General features: G+C 48.2%; 1 protein-coding gene across 1 annotated transcript in view; it reads right to left on the bottom strand.

Annotated features, from left to right (window-relative positions):
• Window positions 1-19,226, bottom strand: part of LOC135911179 (uncharacterized) — a 180,918-nt gene that overhangs the window by 62,606 nt on the left and 99,086 nt on the right. The window contains exon 12 of the mRNA XM_065443368.1: window positions 7,109-7,219. Within this exon, the coding sequence (XP_065299440.1) occupies window positions 7,109-7,219 (111 nt within the window). The remainder of the gene's footprint in view (window positions 1-7,108; window positions 7,220-19,226) is intronic.

Consider the following 19,226-nt stretch of genomic DNA (forward strand, 5'->3'; position numbering starts at 1 on the left):
AGTTCTGCCTACACGTCTGCCGCGATGCGATGTGCCACGCGAAGTAATGACAATGCTCAACCCTCCCATCAGTTATAAGCAATGGCACACAACGACTCAAGCAAACAGGTCTCGCTGTAAGTTGTGTATTACGTGCACAAAAAGCAGTGGTGCACGCAAGTTGACATTTGCCATCAACTAGCTACTCTCGCATTGCACTAAACGCTGAAGAAATTATACATTCGCAGTCAGCATTACCGCTGATTCTCGTCCATAAAAGCAAACAAAACAAAAGCGGCGCTTGCATCGATTCCCACTGTGCGTGGGATCCGCATAATTTTTTAGGCTGTGAGTTTATATGCTTAAAATTGGCGCTCATTAATACAATATTTTCATTCGCATTGAGCAAAAGCGGCTGTCATGTCCACAGTAGAATTGATTTAAACGACTTCACTCCCATGGCCGTTAAATCATTGCAACGCCGTGGGGTCGTAGTCGTCAAAATAGAATGCAAGTGACAGGGAAATCAGGAAGTTGATAAATGGCAAGAAGGCAGAAGCTTGCACAAGGCCTGAAAAAAATAAAATGACTTTTTGAGCAGCTTGTTCAGGGGGCTGTGCTATGGTTTCAACGTATCCTAAAAAATCCCCCAATATGTGAACAGAGGCTGACAAAACTGCAGGCCTTTTGGGAAAAGTGAACCAGCTGGAAACCTCAGGACAGTACTAGCTTAAATATAAAAGATGACTTAAAGACAAAAAAAAAGTTGGTAGCCAAAATTCTGGACAAATAAATTCGCTGTTGAAGGAGTTCAGCCAAAACCCGATGTTGCAAAATAAGGCGAGAATGTCGGCAAGCGTTGTAGAGAGGTCAAGTGGGTGCGTTGGCCGACGCCAGCGGCCGGAAACTGTCAGGCGACTGCATATATAAGCTAGATGCGTGGTGGTCAGTCGTTACAGGGGCATTCGGGTATAAAATTTTGGGCGCGGCCTCTATCACAATATATACAATTAACTCTACGGTCATTCTTCGATGCCTCGCACCTATTCTCGCACCATGACGATGCAAACAAATTGTCTCACGTACCGACTGTCACCTTCCTCGCACTGCCAATATTATTCACCCACCGTAGTTGCTTAGTGGATGTAGTGTTGGGCTGCTAAGCACGAGGTCGCGAGATCGAATCCTGGCCACGGCGGCCGTATCTTGAAGGGGGTGAAATGAGAAAACACCCGTGTACCTAGATTTAGGTTGAAGACGCCCAGCTGGTCCAAACTATAACGGTATCCCGCACTATCACGTGCCTCATAATCAGATCGTGGTTCTGGCACGTAAAACCCCAAATTTTATTATTTACCATTGCTTAAGGATGTCTTTGGGAGTCGCACAACTCTTTAATACAAGTGGCAGGAGTTGCGCACGAGGTTTTGAGTATGTGGTTAGCCATTTTCGCGTGCGATATCTGATAGGCTACATTGCGGCTATATTATATAGGCGGACGGAAACATAGTAGACAATATGGAGAACAGACAAATCTCGCATATATTAGTGCACAATATTCCTAAATAGCGGTCTTCGTTTACTCACGTGGATAACCATGGCAGGACAGTACTTTCACAACTAACTGGAAGTACTGTGTGCCTGGCCCGGTGGTCAGTAAACGGGACGTAATATTGTGAGCAGCTTCGGCCATAGCATGTTAACGGACGACCACACAGAGACAGTTTGTACCATTCTCGTGTCGTGCCTTTTGCCTCAAGGTGCAAAACGAAGTTTTCCATGTATCCATCTGAATAGTTATGTACATCTCGATTTGGAGATGATGTTGCGGTAGCCCATGAATGCGGATAGCAAAGTCGCTAGGGAAATAATTGGGGGCACCTTAATGAAATCGATAAGTCAAAATGAAAAGCCGTCCACGACGGCGTCTCTCGTAGACCCTGTGCGATGTTCGGAAGACCATGTGCCGACTGAAGAAAGACAGCTGCTGGGTGCTCCCGACAATTACCCTAGCTTGTTGACTCCTTAGTATAAAAAAACAAAAGGAAAGAAAAACGCATCAAAAGACAAGAATCAACATTCGCTCATCGCGACTAAACACTCTTAGGATGATAAGTCATTTCCAGGCGACGAGCGGCAGCGCTTTATCAAGAACACTGATAACGCCGGCGGGACAAGCATTGTGGCGAAGTTCAATACGCAGGGATAGCTTTTAATTCTTGTCTTTTTCTTTTGTGACGTCATCACGCGTCACCGCGGGAAGGTTGAAAAGTTTAAGGTCCGTATACCACGTGATGGCACTCACGCGAACTAAACCCTCGTGTCCAGAAAATCTGGATTGACTTTCCCCGCCCCGTAAGCACAAAATACTTGTGTATAGCCTTTTTTGGGCTCTAACCTATTGTCACCCGCCGTAGTTGCTCAGTGGCTATGGTGTTGGGCTGCTGAGCACGAGGTCACGGGATTGAATCCCGGCCACGGCGGCCGCATTTCGATGGGGGCGAAATGCAAAAACACCCGTGTACTTAGATTTAGGTGCACATTAGAGAAACCAAGGTGGTGGAAATGTCCGGAGTCATCCACTACGGCGTGCCCCATAATCAAAAAGTGGTCTTGGCACGTAAAACCCCATAATTTTATAACCTATTGCCACGGTTTCATATAAAAATTTGCCTCCAACGCTGCTTCACTGCGCGAGTTACATGCTTCCAGTGCTCCTTCTGTGTGGTCTCAGGAAAGGAAACCTTTGTTTGACCATCGGAAGGGCGCCCTCAAATTCTAACCTATAATTTGACACTGATGAGCCCGTACCGACTGTCATGCACGCTGATGCTAATGGCGTTGGTGCTTACCTCCTGAAACGCGAGAGAACTTCGCGAAAGAGAGTCATTCCTTATGACAGCCGCATACTCATAAGTACCGAGAAGAATTACACTATCACTGAGTAAGAGTTTCTGGCTCTAAAAGAAGTTCCATGCCAATCTGCACGGCCGCCAGCTTAGAATGGTTACAGCCTTGTAATGGTTTTCCACGCTCAGCAACTTGTCTTAATTTCTGGATTATCAGATTCTTCGTCTGCAAGAGTATGGCTTATCAATCATCCACAAGATTGGTACAAAAAGTCTCAGTTTCACTTGAAAGGCGAAGCATTCATTGCGTAACATATTAGTAGGTAGCTGTACAAATTAAGCATAACAGGTTGCTCGGCCGTATAAGCCTCTAAACATCCTCTAACTAAATTAACAAGCACGTTGTCACGCGCGCACAGGTAAACATGAACACATCTCACTCGGGCACCGCGGAAACTCGCTGTCAAAACGCTGGACTGAGGAAGCGCGGCAGCACCAGCGAGCGAATTGACCTTCTTTCTGCCTCTCGCTTTAACGCGAACTAAACGTCGGAAGGAAAGCGCATACGAATGATGAAGAAATTACGGCCACTGACCAAGTCAAGGTGAAAAAACACACAGAGACGTTTCGGGACCCGTACGGGTTCCTTGATCACACTAAAAGCGGGCAAGAGCCGCAAGTCGTTTTTATGCCAAAATGTGACGTAGGGAACGGGTGTAGTTAGCAGGAAGATTTCCATCAGTCCTGTTGATATTGTTGTCAGTAGTTTGAATAAATAAAGATTCTAACAAGAGTCGCGTCATCGAATTACCATACGAATGTACCAGCGCTCGTTGAACTTTGTCCACATCGCAGATCGCTTTGAAGATGAGGCCCGCGCGACCACGCACTTTTCCTACATCGCAGATTACTTGCAAGATTAGGCGCCCACGTGTCCGCGACGTACGCAGTCTCAGCCGGAGTAGAACTACTTAATTGGGAAACTAAAGCGGTTCAAAATAGGCTAAAAGGGCATGTTTCGCTTGGTTACAGCGATAACATGAGTACAAAAACAGGATCCCATTGAGGTTGTGGCTCGACAGGCAGACGCATGAGCGCTGCCCCGACAATCCTGCATCACAAGATCTGGGGTTACGCCGATATGCACAGGTACACATGCACCAGGGCCAGACCGGAGCTGCCTTACACAGGTCATCATCGCCAGCGGTAAGATGAACATCCGATGTAGTGCGCGGCATGACTAGAAGTACACTGACCATGATTTAGAGATCTCACCGCCGAAATGCTCAACATACAAAACTAGGGCCAACTCGACTATATGCCAGCTATTGACAGGCGCACTCGTTTTTCTTTTTCTAGTGACTGCATTGCACTGGTTAGCAAATATTAATTCTTATCGCTCAGCGTAAGACGCATATTTCTGTAACCGAAGCTTCTCGAATTTTATCGCAGATTCTATCCATTGTCCTGACCACAGACACAAGAACGGCTTGTACAGTGGGCGCTTACTCATACCATCCTGCAATAGAGCCAGAGAAGTCACCGAAGGCAATCGCCTACCACGCGCAGACGAATGAAATTACGGAGTGTCTGAATAAGGAGCCTCGCCGATATCTTAGCGATGTACGTCGACGTGGAACAGAAGACCTGCGATGGGTTCCTGCCAAGGGTGGGTGACCTTCGCTTACAACACTGCAGTGCAAGAAACAACCCATACCACAGCGTTCAAGTTATTTACGGAAGTAGCCTGGCTACGGCGCTTGACGCCATGCTGCCAAACGCCCGCGATGAACAGAACCTTGGCATCGCTGCCTATCTCCAGCGTGCGTATCATGAACCTGCGTATCATGCGTATCAAGAACCAGCAAAGGACCGTCAGATTGAGGCTATTGAAATCATTATTGGCAATTACTCTACCACTGAAAAGGAATGCCTCGCCATCATTTGGGCTACAGCGAAATTCCGCCCTTACCCTATAGGGGAGGCCATTCAAAGTGGTCAGCGACCATCACGCATTGGGTTCGCTAGCTAACGTAAAGGACTCTTCAGGACGGCTGGCAGGGTGGAGCCTCATACTACAAGAATACGAGATCATGTAACCTACAACTCCGGACGAAAACACTCAGATGCCGATTGCCTATCACACGCCCCCATTGACCCACCGCCGCAAGATGACGAGGATAACGACGCCTTCCTTGGAATAATAAGCACGGAAGACTGCGCTGAACAGCAACGAGCAGATCCGGAGCTAAAAGGCCTCGTAGAGTATTTGGAAAGGCACAGCGACGCTTTTCCTAGGACATTTAGGCACGGATTGTCTTCGTTCACACTGCAAAACAACCTGCTCGTGAAGAAGAACTTCTCACCAGTCCACGCCAACTACCTTCTTGTTGTTCTATCGGCGCTGCCTGCAGAAGTACTGCATGCCCTACATGATGATCCGACCGCTGCGCAACTCGGTTTCTCCCGGACGCTATCGAGGATACAAGAAAGGTATTACTGGCCACACCTTACCGCTGATGTCGCCCGTAACGTCAAGGCATGCCGAGACTGTCAGTGACGCAAGACACCACCGACAAGGCCAGCGGGATTACTACAGCCGATCAAACCTCCTTGCCAACCTTTTCAGCAAATTGGGATGGACTTGTCGGGACCGTCTCGGGAATGAACTTCCGGAAATAAGTGGATAGTCGTGGCGACGAGCTATCTCACTTGCTTCTCTGAAATTAAAGCTGTACCGAAAGGCAGCGCAGCCGAAGTGGCGAAATTTTTCGTCGAGAACACCCTGCTGCGACATGGTGCTCCAGAAGTCCTCATCACCGACAGAGGAACGGCTTTTACAGCAGACCTCACCCAGGCTATTCTGCAATACAGCCAGAGAAACCACAGAACAACTGCCTACCACCCGCAGACGAATGGTCTCACAGGGTGCCTGAACAAGGCCCTCGCCGACATGCTAGCAATGTACGTCGACGTCGAGCACAAGACGTGGGATGCCGTCCAGCCATACAGTAACCTTTGCGTACAACACGGCGGTGCAAGAAACAACAGAGATCACGCCGTTCAAGCTGGTTTACGGCAGGAACCCGACGACGACTCTCGACGCCATGCTACCGCACGGTACTGACGAAGAGAATCTTAACGTCGCTACCTATCTCCAGCGCGCCGAAGAAGCACGGCAGCTCGCCCGCCTACGGATCAAGAACCAGCAGCGTACCAACAGTCGACACTACAACGTCCGACGACGCCACGTCCAGTACGAGCCTGGCGACCGTGTTTGGGTTGGGACCCAAATACGTCGACGAGGACTCAGTGAGAAACTATTGCGACGCTATTTCAGACCCTACAAGGTCATCCGACGTGTTGGCGAACTGGACTATGAGGTCGTGTCAGGCGGCATTTCGAATTCACAGCGGTGCCGCTCACGACCTGAAGTAGTTCATGTTGTGCGTCTTAAGCCGTTTCACCAGCGCTAAAGAACTTTGAGGACGCCGCATTGCTGAACTTTCGATTTTTTTTCTGGACTGTGTCACCTTGGACTTTGTTTCTTCGTTGTGACTTTGTTTAACAAGATAAGGTCCTTTGTGTTTTACTCTCCTGTTATGTATGCAGCATCGGGACGATGCCTTTCGAGAGGGGGAATTGACACGTGAACTCGTTTATCTTTTACAGGTGAGCGCTTTTACCATACACGAAACGTTATCGCTCAGCGAAGGAGGCGTCTACATGTATCCGAAGTTTATAGAATGTTATCGATGCTTCTATCCGCTGTCTGTGGTCGCCGAACCTTGTGTAAGCTGATTGCATGTATGCGCGACGCGAATGGCGTAGAACTTTGTGGAAGGCGTGCGGGTCCCAGCGATTACTCTGGTACATTAGGCGACTGATCTATAAAAGCCGACGCGCTTGACCCACTGATCACATTTTCGACGGTCACCGACGGTGTTCGCCGCTGTCGCCGTTTTTTGAGTGTAGCCTGTTTTTGAGGGCACAAGGTCGCCCAATAAAACGCTAGTTTCGTCTTTCCCGGATTGGCTGCTTTCTTTCTTTCTTTCTTTCTATATATATATATATATATATATATATATATATATATATATATATATATATATATATATATATATATATATATATATACACGTGCGACAAAACGATTGGTTTGGTACGGCTACGCTTCAGCTGAAAACAATGGTTAAGCTCTGGTTCTTGAACGCAGTGGTATATCTGATCGTTTTGGTGCACCATGAAGACATGATATAGTTTTTGAAAATGCTTCTCACCTGACGATAGAAGCCAACCCTGTTCTCTTCGGTAGCGCTGGTAGACAGTGCATACGAAAAAGTCATTGAGTCGAGCATCTGGCGCACCTCAGAGTCCAAGAAACCACTCATCTGCGAACGTCAGTGCAACAAATGATAAGTTCCTCAATTCCATAGAGGGATCACTGGCACTGCGATTGTTCCGGTACCATGCAAAAAATTAAAAGTACGCGGAATAAATTAGTGCTTTATTCTTCCCAGTGAGTTAATGGACTCCCAAGAAAAGCTATAAAAAGGAAAATGGGGACATCTGGAGGCTAGAAAACGAGCACAAGCATATATCACGCGGAGGCGACACGCAGGCAGTATGTCAGAATGCAAGTACGAAATAACTTTTGAACTGTGAGGGACACAAGATGGGACATGAAAGATTCGGGATTAAAGAAAATATCTGCTAAACAATGCCACGTAAGATTAAAAGTAAACAAATGACATACTAAGAAGGAGGTATTGCTGCTGCATTTTAGTAGAATATAGGTTAGAAGAAGTGAGACGGAAATTACAGACATTATGGAAGGCGTAGTACTTATTTCGTGGGAGGCATTGGGCTTACTTTACTTTCTTGAGAATTTTGGCGCTTCTGGTATGACACTTTGAGTCGTTTTTTATAGCGCTTTAGCTTCCCTAATTTCCAAGCACTGGTATTTTTCGAAAGGCATTTCGAGTTCCTGCGCACATGCAATATCACTACTAATTATTCCAGTTTTTGCGCGATACGTTGTGTAAAATAAAGAATTAGTAAAGCAAAAAAAGGTGAGTCCTTTGAAGCCAGAATGACGACGCCTAGGCAAGTCGATGTACGATCATCATTGACAAACTGGCCGAGCCGTCATACGTGGAGCTCCCGCGTAAACACTATCGCTGCAGCTCCTCCTAGTATTTTCAACGCGACAGGGTTAAGGACCATGAGTCGCAGAAAATCTGGCGTCGGCTTGCAGTGTCGGACGTCGTTACAGGCCCCGCACACTTTCAATTCCCAGCGATCGCCGCAGTGGGTAAAAAATTACCCCATTCCGCGTCCCAACAGGAAGCGCGTAAGTTGAGCTACTATAATTTGGTCGTCTACCTTAAAGCATAGTTTTTCTGTTTGGGGCCCTCAACGCCGCAACATTTTTGGTCTATATATGTACATATAGTAAGGGACCGACACAGTTAATACTTCATTGTTTTACAAAATAGATAGACTATTGTTTTATTGGATGTATTAGCGTCTGTGCTTCATACTTGAATAATGGTTTTCACTTGTGTTAAGCAGCACCCCACAGGTATCGATTGCAGTCCGTGCCGTTTATCGAGTCGAATTGTTTGGCGGTAATATTTGCGAACGGAGTGGTCGTTTCCAGCCAGGAACGTCACGCAGGTTTTTTTAATTACACAACGATAATATCTCAGCCTGTTTATGCGTCCAGCATTCCATTGCCGCCAACAAGCGAGAATGCTTAAAGACAGTGAATTTTACCAACTGCGGCGTTTTTAACTGGTATAACGGCTAGCAAGGCTTCCGTCGTTAGTGATCTCCCGCGTCTGGCCTTGCAATGACGTGTACTCGTTGGTGGTGGTGATGAAAAACTTTTATTGCTCTCACAAGAGAAGCACATGGAGGTTCGCATATGGACCGGTCCTTAAGGGCCCGACCCTTAAGATACTAGGTGGCATCCCTAGTACGGGACCCCAGTGGCGTCGGCCGCTGCCAGGGCGCGCACGACCAAGGCCCTTTGGGCCTGCAGGTCATAGCAGCCGAGCAGGTCATAGCAGCCGAGCAGTCCACCCGAGTGGAATTCGGTTGAGGGGCAATAGCTGGGTTAGATGGGCAGGCCCACACCATGTGGTAGATGTCCGAAGACGCCTCCGCACAGTGCGGACAACTGCCCGTGAACGAACGATCAAAATGTTTGAGTGCTGCCGGGCACAGCAGAGTGTTGGTATACAGACGGAGTAGAAGCCGCTCCTCCGTCTTAGGTAGTCCTTTACTCGCGCGAGGGTAAAGGCTATGACCAGATTGATAATGTAGGACAATGTATTTAAAAGAATACGCGGGATTGAATTCGAGATCCTGATCTAGGGGGTCGAGAAAGGAAGCCTGGAGAGAGAGCACGCGGGCGGTGGTATCGGCTGCCTCATTCCCCTCGAGACCCATATGAGCAGGAGCCCATACTATGTTCCGGTGAGTGGGGTCCCCGGTGTAGGTGCAACTTTGAAGTAGTCGGTAGGCTAAGTATGGAGCCCAGCCTTGCTCGATGTTCCGACAGGCCCCTCGCGAGTCGGAGATAATTGTTTTGGAATCAGAGTGGGTAGCACAGAGAAATGGCGACCTCTTTTATCTCTTTTTTCTGATGTAGTATTTTTCGGTGCACGGAAACTAATATAGCTTAAACATATTGCAGACTTTTTCCTTACTGCAAGTGCATTAAGCCTCACTCGAAAAGATAAATGCACATACCGCTTACTTAAGTGCACTGACGTTTTTATTTGTGCCTGCCGTAACGTGTCACAATAATCTCAAAAACCATACCGCGCCGTAAATATCCCTGCCTTTTCTTCTTTCTCTCTCTCTACCTCTCGTAAAACCCGTGCGACAACTTGAAAAGCAGGCAGGCACCTCATTTTTATAAACTGTCGATAACACATTACTCCAAAGCAAATCAAGATCGTGTAGTGAAATCAGCCTCTTGTACCTATTCCCACGTATAATAGTACAATTTCACAGTTGCTGCGCCTCCACAGCAAATCAAATTTGCAGACGTATCACAAGGCATAAGGCATGCTCAACGGGAGAAGCAAAATAGCTCATTGGTTTGCAAATACGCTTATTATTGCGTAAACCCATTCACCATACGATGCCATGCCTGCACAATTAAAATATGATGCCGCTTAGAAACTATACAAAGACAGCGTGGCATATATGCGTCTGAATGTTCTTTTTGTTAGATTGGGCGATGTAGCTGCTTACTGGATTATTCCATGATGTGATTAATTTCCATGTGCGTGCAGACACCCCAGAATTCTATTCAGCCTAGATGGCACATACTCATAATAAGCCAAAATTGTACTCAGCAGAGGTTGCTCCGGCTGGTATCCACATAAATTCTGCTCAGCCAGGCTCACACGAACTGAGCCTCACGGGTTGGTCCAAGTCTTAGTAAGCTAACTCTTCAGGGAGCTCACCGACCTATGTATACATCACATTACATTAAAGTTGTGACCTGTGCGGTGCATACGTGAGCATTGCATAGGTGTCCATGCTGCATCGGATGAACATAATGGCCATTGTTTGCATTGTAGTTAGTTTTATAGTAATTTTGTTACCGTAGCATGAAACCGTCCCAACCATGTCGATTCCATTAAGTTTATTGGATCTGCATCGTATTATTTGACAGTATGTCTGGCTCTCTTGGACATTGCAGAGTGACCACATTTTGGAAACTTTAACAAAGGTTGAATAAATGAATTTGGTGCAATATACCGCAAAATCCTTATATCACCCAAGTGCAACAGTCAGAACATCCTACAAACACATGTGCATAATAATACGCACACGACTGTTAGATAGACGTACAGACGGAATTGCAGTTCGGCCGTGATTTTTAAAAAAGAGTGCACCGGCCGATGCTGCATGAAATCACGCACGACCATGCCGCTTGCCGGGTCTATGGAGTTTAAGAGAAACATAAGTGGGACATACCAGCTAGGAGTGCTGGTGCAATCCTCAGTCGGCCACTCAACCACTCTATACAAGTGCGTTCAGTTTGTACGTGTATTTAGTCATGCCCTTATTGTCTTTATCTTGAAATTATATTGCCGTCTCCTCAAGATTTTCGCAATGTTGTGATTGTGGAAATAAGAAATGTGTCTTAAGCGTCTGTTATACCGCAGCACCACCCAGCGCGAAAAAGAGCCATCCCGGTACCGCTAGATATCTGTACCAAAGTGAGAGTTGTAGTACTTGAGGTTGGCGACCTGGACAACGTCTCTGGTTGTCGTAGCGGAGTACGTTTCGGGCTTGGCTAGAACAAGTTCGCGGGTGACATCATTGACTTGGCGAACGACGCAATATGGGCCTTGTAACAAAACAGGAGTTTCTCGCAAAGGCTTACTAGACGCGAAGGGGACCAAGGCAGCTCGAGGGCTCACGACTAAAAGTGTGCTTCACGGTGACCAAGGTCCTGACGGTGCTTATGGCGCTTTCCTGACACAATGTTCAGGAGAGTGCGTGACATTTGTCGAGCGTGGCAAGTGCAAGCGATGGAATCACGCGCATATTCACTTGTTGAAGTCATAATCGATAGTAACAAGGCGTCCACCAGCAGCATGGGTTCACGACCCCGCAATAGCTAGATAAGGAAATAGACGGCAGTGTCAAGGCGAGAATAGCCATAGACGAGCGTAATGTAAGGTACAGAGAGGTTCCGATCATGGGGATCGTCTGAAACGTATTGAGCGAGCTTATCTGCATCAATCCAGTTCAATCGCTTTGTCAGACACTTGGTTTGTGATCGGTAAGAGTTCGTAAGGTAATGAACGATACAGCAGACATATGTGATGCCGTTAATGGCCTTGGACAAGACGATACAGCTTCCATCTATACTTGACGTGGAGTTCGACGCATAAAAATGGCGTCGTGTAGTAGAAAGTCTGCCCCATAAGTTGCGCAGCTGGTACGAAGAGTGCGTGGAATAGCATCTCTGGTCGCGTAGTCAGTTGCGATTGCAGCCCACTTGTTGCTCGAGTAAGATACAGGAAAAGGAGCCAGGAGATGTATGCTGAAATTACCGAATGGCTATACCGGCATTTCAAGTGACTGTAGATAACCAGCTCTAAGTAGAAATGACTCTTGAGGCGTTGATATGGCTCACAAGCTGCGACCTAAAGTCCTACGGAATGTGCGAGACTGGACCAGAAAAAAAGATATGTCTCGCACTTACGCTTCAAAAAGCGTAAGTGCGAGACATGTCGAGATGCCTAGCGGTGGGCGCGTCGTGAAGTTTGTTTAGAACGGTCGAACAGAGATGCTTTGGAAGGACGGGAAGGAGGTAGCGCCTTCGAGATGAACATTACGATGATATAAAGTATAACCACCAAAAACGAATAGGTGTAAGGAAGCATCGACGGGGTGGATTCAAAATTATTGACGAGGGCTTTGAGTCAGGCATCACAACGTTGCTTGTGCGCAATGCGGAAAGCTGTGACACGGAGAAAACACAAGCGCTGTTCTCGATGCCACACACGTCGGAGTTGTCACCGGGATGATGCGAAAAACAGTGAATCATATAGTATCAAAACTCTTGGGGCCACAAAGTCCAGCGACCAAACCTGCCCGTGGTTTCCTTTAGGGACGAAAGCCAGCAGAGAGCCCGATGCTAAATTATTACTGAGCAAGGACGGCCGTAAAGCTAAGGACGGAGCTTGGCAACCGCCCAGACAACACCGAGGCATTCTCGTTCCGTAAATAATTGCGCTCTGATCCGTCTGATCAAGTATCCGTCGTAGAGGGGATGCTAAAAAGATGCAGATCAGATAGCACAATTCGGGGTGCGGCAAATCAACGGACGGAACGCAGAGGGAAGGTAGCGGTAGTGCCCTACCTGCATAGAACGGCAAATAGTCTTAAGAAAATGCTAGCCTGGTGGACACAAAAGTGGCCTTTTCAGCCCCAGAAAAGCTGGCAAAATGTTGAATAATGGACCCGTACCCTAAGCCAGCTGCCGGAAGCTCTACGAATCATCGTAAAGCACCAGTGGGTTGCATAGAAGCTGTTGTTTATGAGCTTCCGCTCCTGTCGGAAAAAATATATTGGACAGACAGGAAGATGTCTTAATGGCCGATTACGGGAAGATAGCCTAAATGCGAAAAATAAGCAATACGGTCATCTGTCTACTCACTATCGGGAATGCGGCTGAGCGCCGGTGTATGGAGCCTCCCGTGTTCTTGCGAAGCACAAAGATAAAGATGTGCGAGAAAGTATTGAGGCTCAGGCTATATGGCGGAATAGTGATACATGTGTTAGTGTCCCTTCGGTCGACTTGTTAGATAAGGAGACGGCTTTTTTGGATGGTTAAGATTTGGATGAGATGGCGCCACTGTGCATAGGTTAAATATGTGTGTTTCCTGAAAATCAAGTTGTTGAAGTTAGCACATTGTTGTTTCGTCTCCCTTCCGTCCTTGTTTGCTGGCGCGAAATATGCTTTCCAAATTTTATATGTTGTCTGTTAATCTCCTAATAATGATTGAGGAAAATTCGTGATTTCCAGCAAACAAAATTGTCAAGTTTAGTCTATAACTCAGCAAATAAAAACAACATTTCATAGCTATCAACTCCACCTAATAGTACATCTAAAGCGTACTAATGTGTGTGTTATACGTGGTTCTCAATCAAACCATTAATTTGTGAGTGAAACATTTGGAAAGCTCTTGTAAAGAATGTAACAATTTCACGTAAGACATAAATTGATAAATTACAGTTGTCCACGCTGGATGCCATGACGGATGCAACTTACAGAACTAGAATGTCTGTTCTTGGTGCCGAGCTACAGATTTGTTAACTTCGTGCTTCTATTTTTTTAACTTGCAAAATTTTTTAATTTCTTTCTTAAACGCTAAAGCCATAAATCAGAGTTGCGCTTTCAAAAGAAACGACAATTTGGCTTTCTGTCTCGAATGCAACACATTTCATTAAAATCGACCCAGGGGTTATCTAAGATAAGCATTTTTGCTTTTGACATGTATTTAAATAGGCGGCATCGGAGCTTGGAGGTCGTTGATGCTTCCTCATAAGTCAGAATAGCTAATATATCCTTGTGTAAACCCTGCTGCTACCCATGAGTACACTACGTATTTTTCTTCATATTTCCGTTATTACATAATCCTCCGAAAAAAAAATTACATTTGAGCCTGTGAACTACTCTTACAGTGCAGTAGGTCTAGGGGAACTTGCATATATAGCAGTGCTTTAAGTTTAAGTAACAAAATATTTTGTTTAATATTACACAATTTATTACATTCGCTAGTATTTACCAGGTAGAGTACTGAAATCTTAAGTAGAGCGGGTCGTGCGGCTTCGCATTCGTAAATTTGATTGACAGCTAAAAACTAGTATTGACTTCCTTTTTATAGGTGCCTAAGTATTCATGATTATATGAATGAACTTGACAACATTCTATGCGATGAGCTTTGAGCGCTTGCATGTTGAACACATGCCTCCAGATAAGCTGAAAAAAACATATATATATATATATATATATATATATATATATATATATATATATATATATATGTTGCGGGAAGAAAGCAGGCCCACGAGTGTAAAATAACTTATATTTACAAATGATGGATATGGCGTTCAGGCAACCGCCAGACTTCGTCTTTCTCTAGTCCAACTGAACGTCTTCCTTCACTTCACCGTAACATCACCCTCCCGGTGGGGGAGCTCCGTCCCGGTGCAAGTTAAACAGCCTCACTGATTGGGGGGACATAGGGCTTGAGCCTGGTGACGTGAACAACATCACTGGTTAAGTTCGGAGGCACGGAAGGCTGACCGAGTGGGGCGATCTCGTAGGTCACGTCGGACAGTTGGCGTAAGATCTGGTACGGACCAGAAAAACGGGACAGTAATTTTTCCGACAAGCCGACACGACGTGAAGGCGTCCAGAGAAGGACAAGGGAACCAGGTGAAAAATGGTGGTCTCGGTGCCGAAGGTCGTAGCGTCGCTTTTGAGAAGCTTGCGAGACTGTGAGGCGATGACGGGCGACATCTCGGGCCTGGGCGGCTAAGTCAATAGCCTCGCGAGCGTAAGCAGTGCTGGGTGACTGTACTGCGGAAGGTAGCAACGTGTCAAAAGGCAAGGTGGGGTCGCGGCCGTACAAAAGGAAAAATGGTGAAAATCCGGCAGTGTCGTGACGGGACGAGTTGTATGCGAAAGTGACGTATGGTAAAGCGACGTCCCAGTCGCGGTGATCGTTGGAGACGTACATGGCGAGCATTTCAGTGAGTGTGCGGTTGAGTCGCTCGGTGAGGCCGTTCGTTTGAGGGTGGTACGCGGTAGCAATCCGATGTTCTGTAGAACAGGAGCGGAGCAGATCATCAACGACCTTCGATAGAAAGTAGCGGCCGCGATCCGTCAGCAACTGGCGAGGGGCGCCGTGGTGCAGGATGACGTCTTTTAGTAAGAAGTCGGCGACATCTGTAGCGCAGCTGGTTGGCAGGGCTCGTGCGATGGCATATCTAGTGGCATAATCGGTTGCTACAGCAATCCATTTGTTTCCTTTGATGGAAATTGGAAACGGACCAAGGAGGTCGAGGCCCACACGGAAGAAGGGCTCTGTAGGTATATCAATGGGTTGAAGCAAACCAGCGGGAGGCATAGCAGGCGTCTTCCGGCGCTGACACAGGTCGCAAGAAGCGACATAACGGCGCACAGAGCGATAAATGCCAGGCCAGAAGAAGCGGCGCCGCAGGTGGTCGTAAGTACGAGTGACGCCCAGATGTCCAGCAGTAGGAGCGTCATGAAGTTGCTGGAGCACGGTGAGTCGAAGGTGCTTGGGGACGACTAGGAGGAGCTCCGGGCCGTCAGGACGAACGCTACGACGGTATAAAGTTCCATCGCGCAAGGTGAACATCCGAAGGGACGGGTCATTGGGCGAGGAGCTTAGGCGGTCCATAAGTGTTCGAAGAACAGGATCCTTGCGCTGCTCGTCGCCAATGTGGAGGAAGCCGGAGAGGGACAGAATACTGATGTCCGAGTCTGCATCGGTATCGTCCGGTTGATCCACGGGATTGCGGGACAGGCAGTCAGCGTCTTTATGCAGGCGTCCTGACTTATATATAATAGAAAATGTATATTCTTGTAGGCGCAATGCCCAACGTGCAAGTCGTCCAGTTGGGTCCTTCAAAGAGGAGAGCCAGCAGAGGGCGTGATGGTCGGTGACAACGCAGAAGCTCCGACCGAAAAGGTACGGGCGAAATTTCGCGACCGCCCATACGAGCGCGAGACATTCTCTCTCAGTAATGGAGTAATTTCGCTCGGGCGTGGAAAGGCGGCGGCTAGCGTAAGCGATGACACGGTCTTGGCCCTGTTGACGCTGAGCGAGGACAGCGCCGATGCCATGACCACTCGCGTCACTTCGTACTTCAGTGGGCGCAGAAGGATCAAAGTGGGAGAGAATCGGGGAAGTGGTAAGCCGCTCAATCAGGGTAGAGAAGGCTTTCTCCTGTAGCGGTCCCCAAGAGAAAGAGGCGTCTTTCTTAAGAAGGTCAGTGAGAGGGTGAGCGATGTCCGCAAAATTTTTCACAAATCGCCGAAAATAAGAGCATAAGCCCAGAAAACTACGGACATCGTTCGTTGAACAAGGTACAGGAAAATTTCGCACGGCGTGAACTTTCTGTGGATCAGGTTGGATTCCGGCGGCGTTGACGAGATGACCAAGCATGTTAATTTCACGGCGACCGAAATGGCACTTGGAGGAGTTTAGCTGAAGGCCAGCCCTGCGAAACACGGAGAGTATGGTTGTGAGGCGCCGCAGGTGGCTCTCAAAGTTCGGCGAAAACACAATCACATCGTCGAGGTAACACAGGCATGTAGACCACTTCAAGCCGCGCAAGAGAGAGTCCATCATGCGCTCGAATGTAGCTGGCGCATTGCATAATCCAAAGGGCATGACTTTAAATTGGTACAGACCGTCCGGTGTGACAAAGGCGGTTTTCTCGCGGTCCATCTCATCGACGCTAATCTGCCAATAGCCGGAGCGGAGGTCAATTGATGAAAAGTATTGGGATCCGTGAAGGCAGTCAAGAGCGTCATCAATGCGAGGCAAGGGATAAACATCCTTCTTTGTTATCCGGTTGAGGTGACGGTAGTCAACGCAGAAGCGCCACGAGTTATCTTTTTTCTTGACTAAGACAACCGGTGATGCCCACGGGCTACTGGAGGGTTCAATGATGTCCTTGTCCATCATCCTGTCTACTTCTTTCTGTATGATGGCCCTTTCTGTTGCCGAGACACGATATGGCCGCCTATGAATGGGGCTGGCGTCACCGGTGTTGATGCGATGCGTGACAACAGATGTCTGGCCAAGTGGACGGTCGTCCAAATCAAAGATGTCCCGATAAGATGACAGGAGGTGACGAAGAGCTGTTGTTTGCTCGGAAGGAAGGTCGGGGGCGATCATCTTAGAAACATCGTCCGCAGGCGTCGAGTACGAAGGAGTGGATGACAAAGGTCCGTTCGTACTGAGGAAGGATTCAGAGGTCAAAAAAGAAATCTGAAATTCTTCCAAAGGAGTGATATGCGCTATGGCGATACCGTGTGGCAAAACATGTGACGAGAACCCAAAATTGAGGATGGGCACGCGAGCGCAGTTTTCGCGGATCCGAATTAAGGTGCTCGGTAGGGCAATATTACGCGACAAAACCACGTCAGTAAGCGGCGACAGGACGTACTCGCCATCAGGTACGGGAGGACAGGGCGTCAGCAGGACATTTGTAGCAGCCTGTGGAGACAGCCTTGCAAATTCAGCAGCACATAAGCGGTGTGGAGCACAAGTGGTTGCGTCGGCAGGAAGCGGCAGGTCCAACTGTACAACACCTGCGGAGCAGTCAATTTGGGCAGAGTGTTTCGAAAGGAAGTCGAGGCCGAGAATTAGGTCGTGTGGGCAGTGTTCAAGGACGATAAATAGAACAACGGTATAATGGCCCCCAATGGTCACACGTGCTGTGCACATTCCAAGGACAGGTGACGTACTCCCATCGGCGACTCGCACGGTGCACGGTACGGCGGGGGTCAGAACCTTTTTGAGCCGGAGGCGGAGAGCAGCGCTCATAACTGAAAGCTGCGCTCCTGTATCAACGAGAGATCTAACAGGAACGCCATCGACTTCAATGTCCAGCAGGTTTCCACATGTAGGCAGGGTCAATAGAGGATTTGTGGGCCGGGTCGGAGTTGCAGCTTCACCTCCGGGAGCTGCACCGCCTAGTTTCCCGAAGCGAAGCGACCGGTTGCAGAAGGGGACGAAGAGCGGTGAACGAGAGGCGAACGGGACCTACGACCTTGCGGAGACGGGGATCGGCTGGATCTTGGTGGAGCACTGTCGGCGTTGATGTTCCTAGTCGGCGTATAGGGCGAGAAAGTGCGATTGTCGGGTACTTGGCTGTAGTGACTCGGAGACGACCACCGAGGAGGCGACGACCAGTGGTTGCGGCAATGACGGGCGATGTGTCCAATACCGGAACAATTAAAACAGATGGGTTTATCATCCGCTGTGCGCCATTCAGCCGGGTTGCGACGGAGTGGTGGAAAGCTTTGCGTCCGGGAGCGAGCGGTCGGAGAAATTTGGTAGGTGTTGGTATGGCGGACTGAGCAGAGAGATGGAATGCCCAAACTTGCTATTTCCTCCCGAACGACCGCTTGTATAAGGGAGATAGCGGGTACGCTTTCCCGACAGTCTGAACGAACGGGAGCCGGGGCCATGGCCTCAAGCTCACGGCGAACGATGCGCGTTATTTCTTCCGGTCCTGCGGGCTGAACGAACCGCGGCGGGTCTTCGCAAGAAGATGTCGCGGCGGTATTGGGCAACCGGTCGAAAGTTTGAGTGACGCGGCGGCCCTTCGCTTGTTCGAAGCGCCGGCACTCCTTAATAATTGCATCCACAGTGGCACAATCCTTACACATCAAGAGATTGAAGGCATCGTCTGCAATACCTTTCAATATATGGCCAATCTTGTCTGCCTCGGTCATGTTGTCATCAGCCTTGCGACAGAGGGCCAGCACATCCTGTATGTACACGACATAGGATTCTGTGGACGTCTGAGCGCGGCACGCAAGTTCTTTTTTAGCTGCCAGCTGACGACCGACAGGTCTGCCGAACAGGTCTCGCATTTTTTCTTTGCAAACATCCCAGCTCGTTAGGTCAGCTTCATGTGTGTCATACCATTGCTTCGCAGTTCCCTTCAGATAAAATATTACGTTTGCAAGCATCATTGTAGGATCCCACCTGTTGTTGTCGCACACTCGCTCGTACATCGTAAGCCAGTCCTCGACGTCGACGTTGTCCGTGCCACAAAATGTTCCCGGGTCCCGTGGGTGAGTGA

This window comes from Dermacentor albipictus, chromosome 5 (genome assembly GCF_038994185.2).
Source record: "Dermacentor albipictus isolate Rhodes 1998 colony chromosome 5, USDA_Dalb.pri_finalv2, whole genome shotgun sequence".
NCBI classification, from domain to species: Eukaryota; Metazoa; Arthropoda; class Arachnida; order Ixodida; family Ixodidae; genus Dermacentor; species Dermacentor albipictus.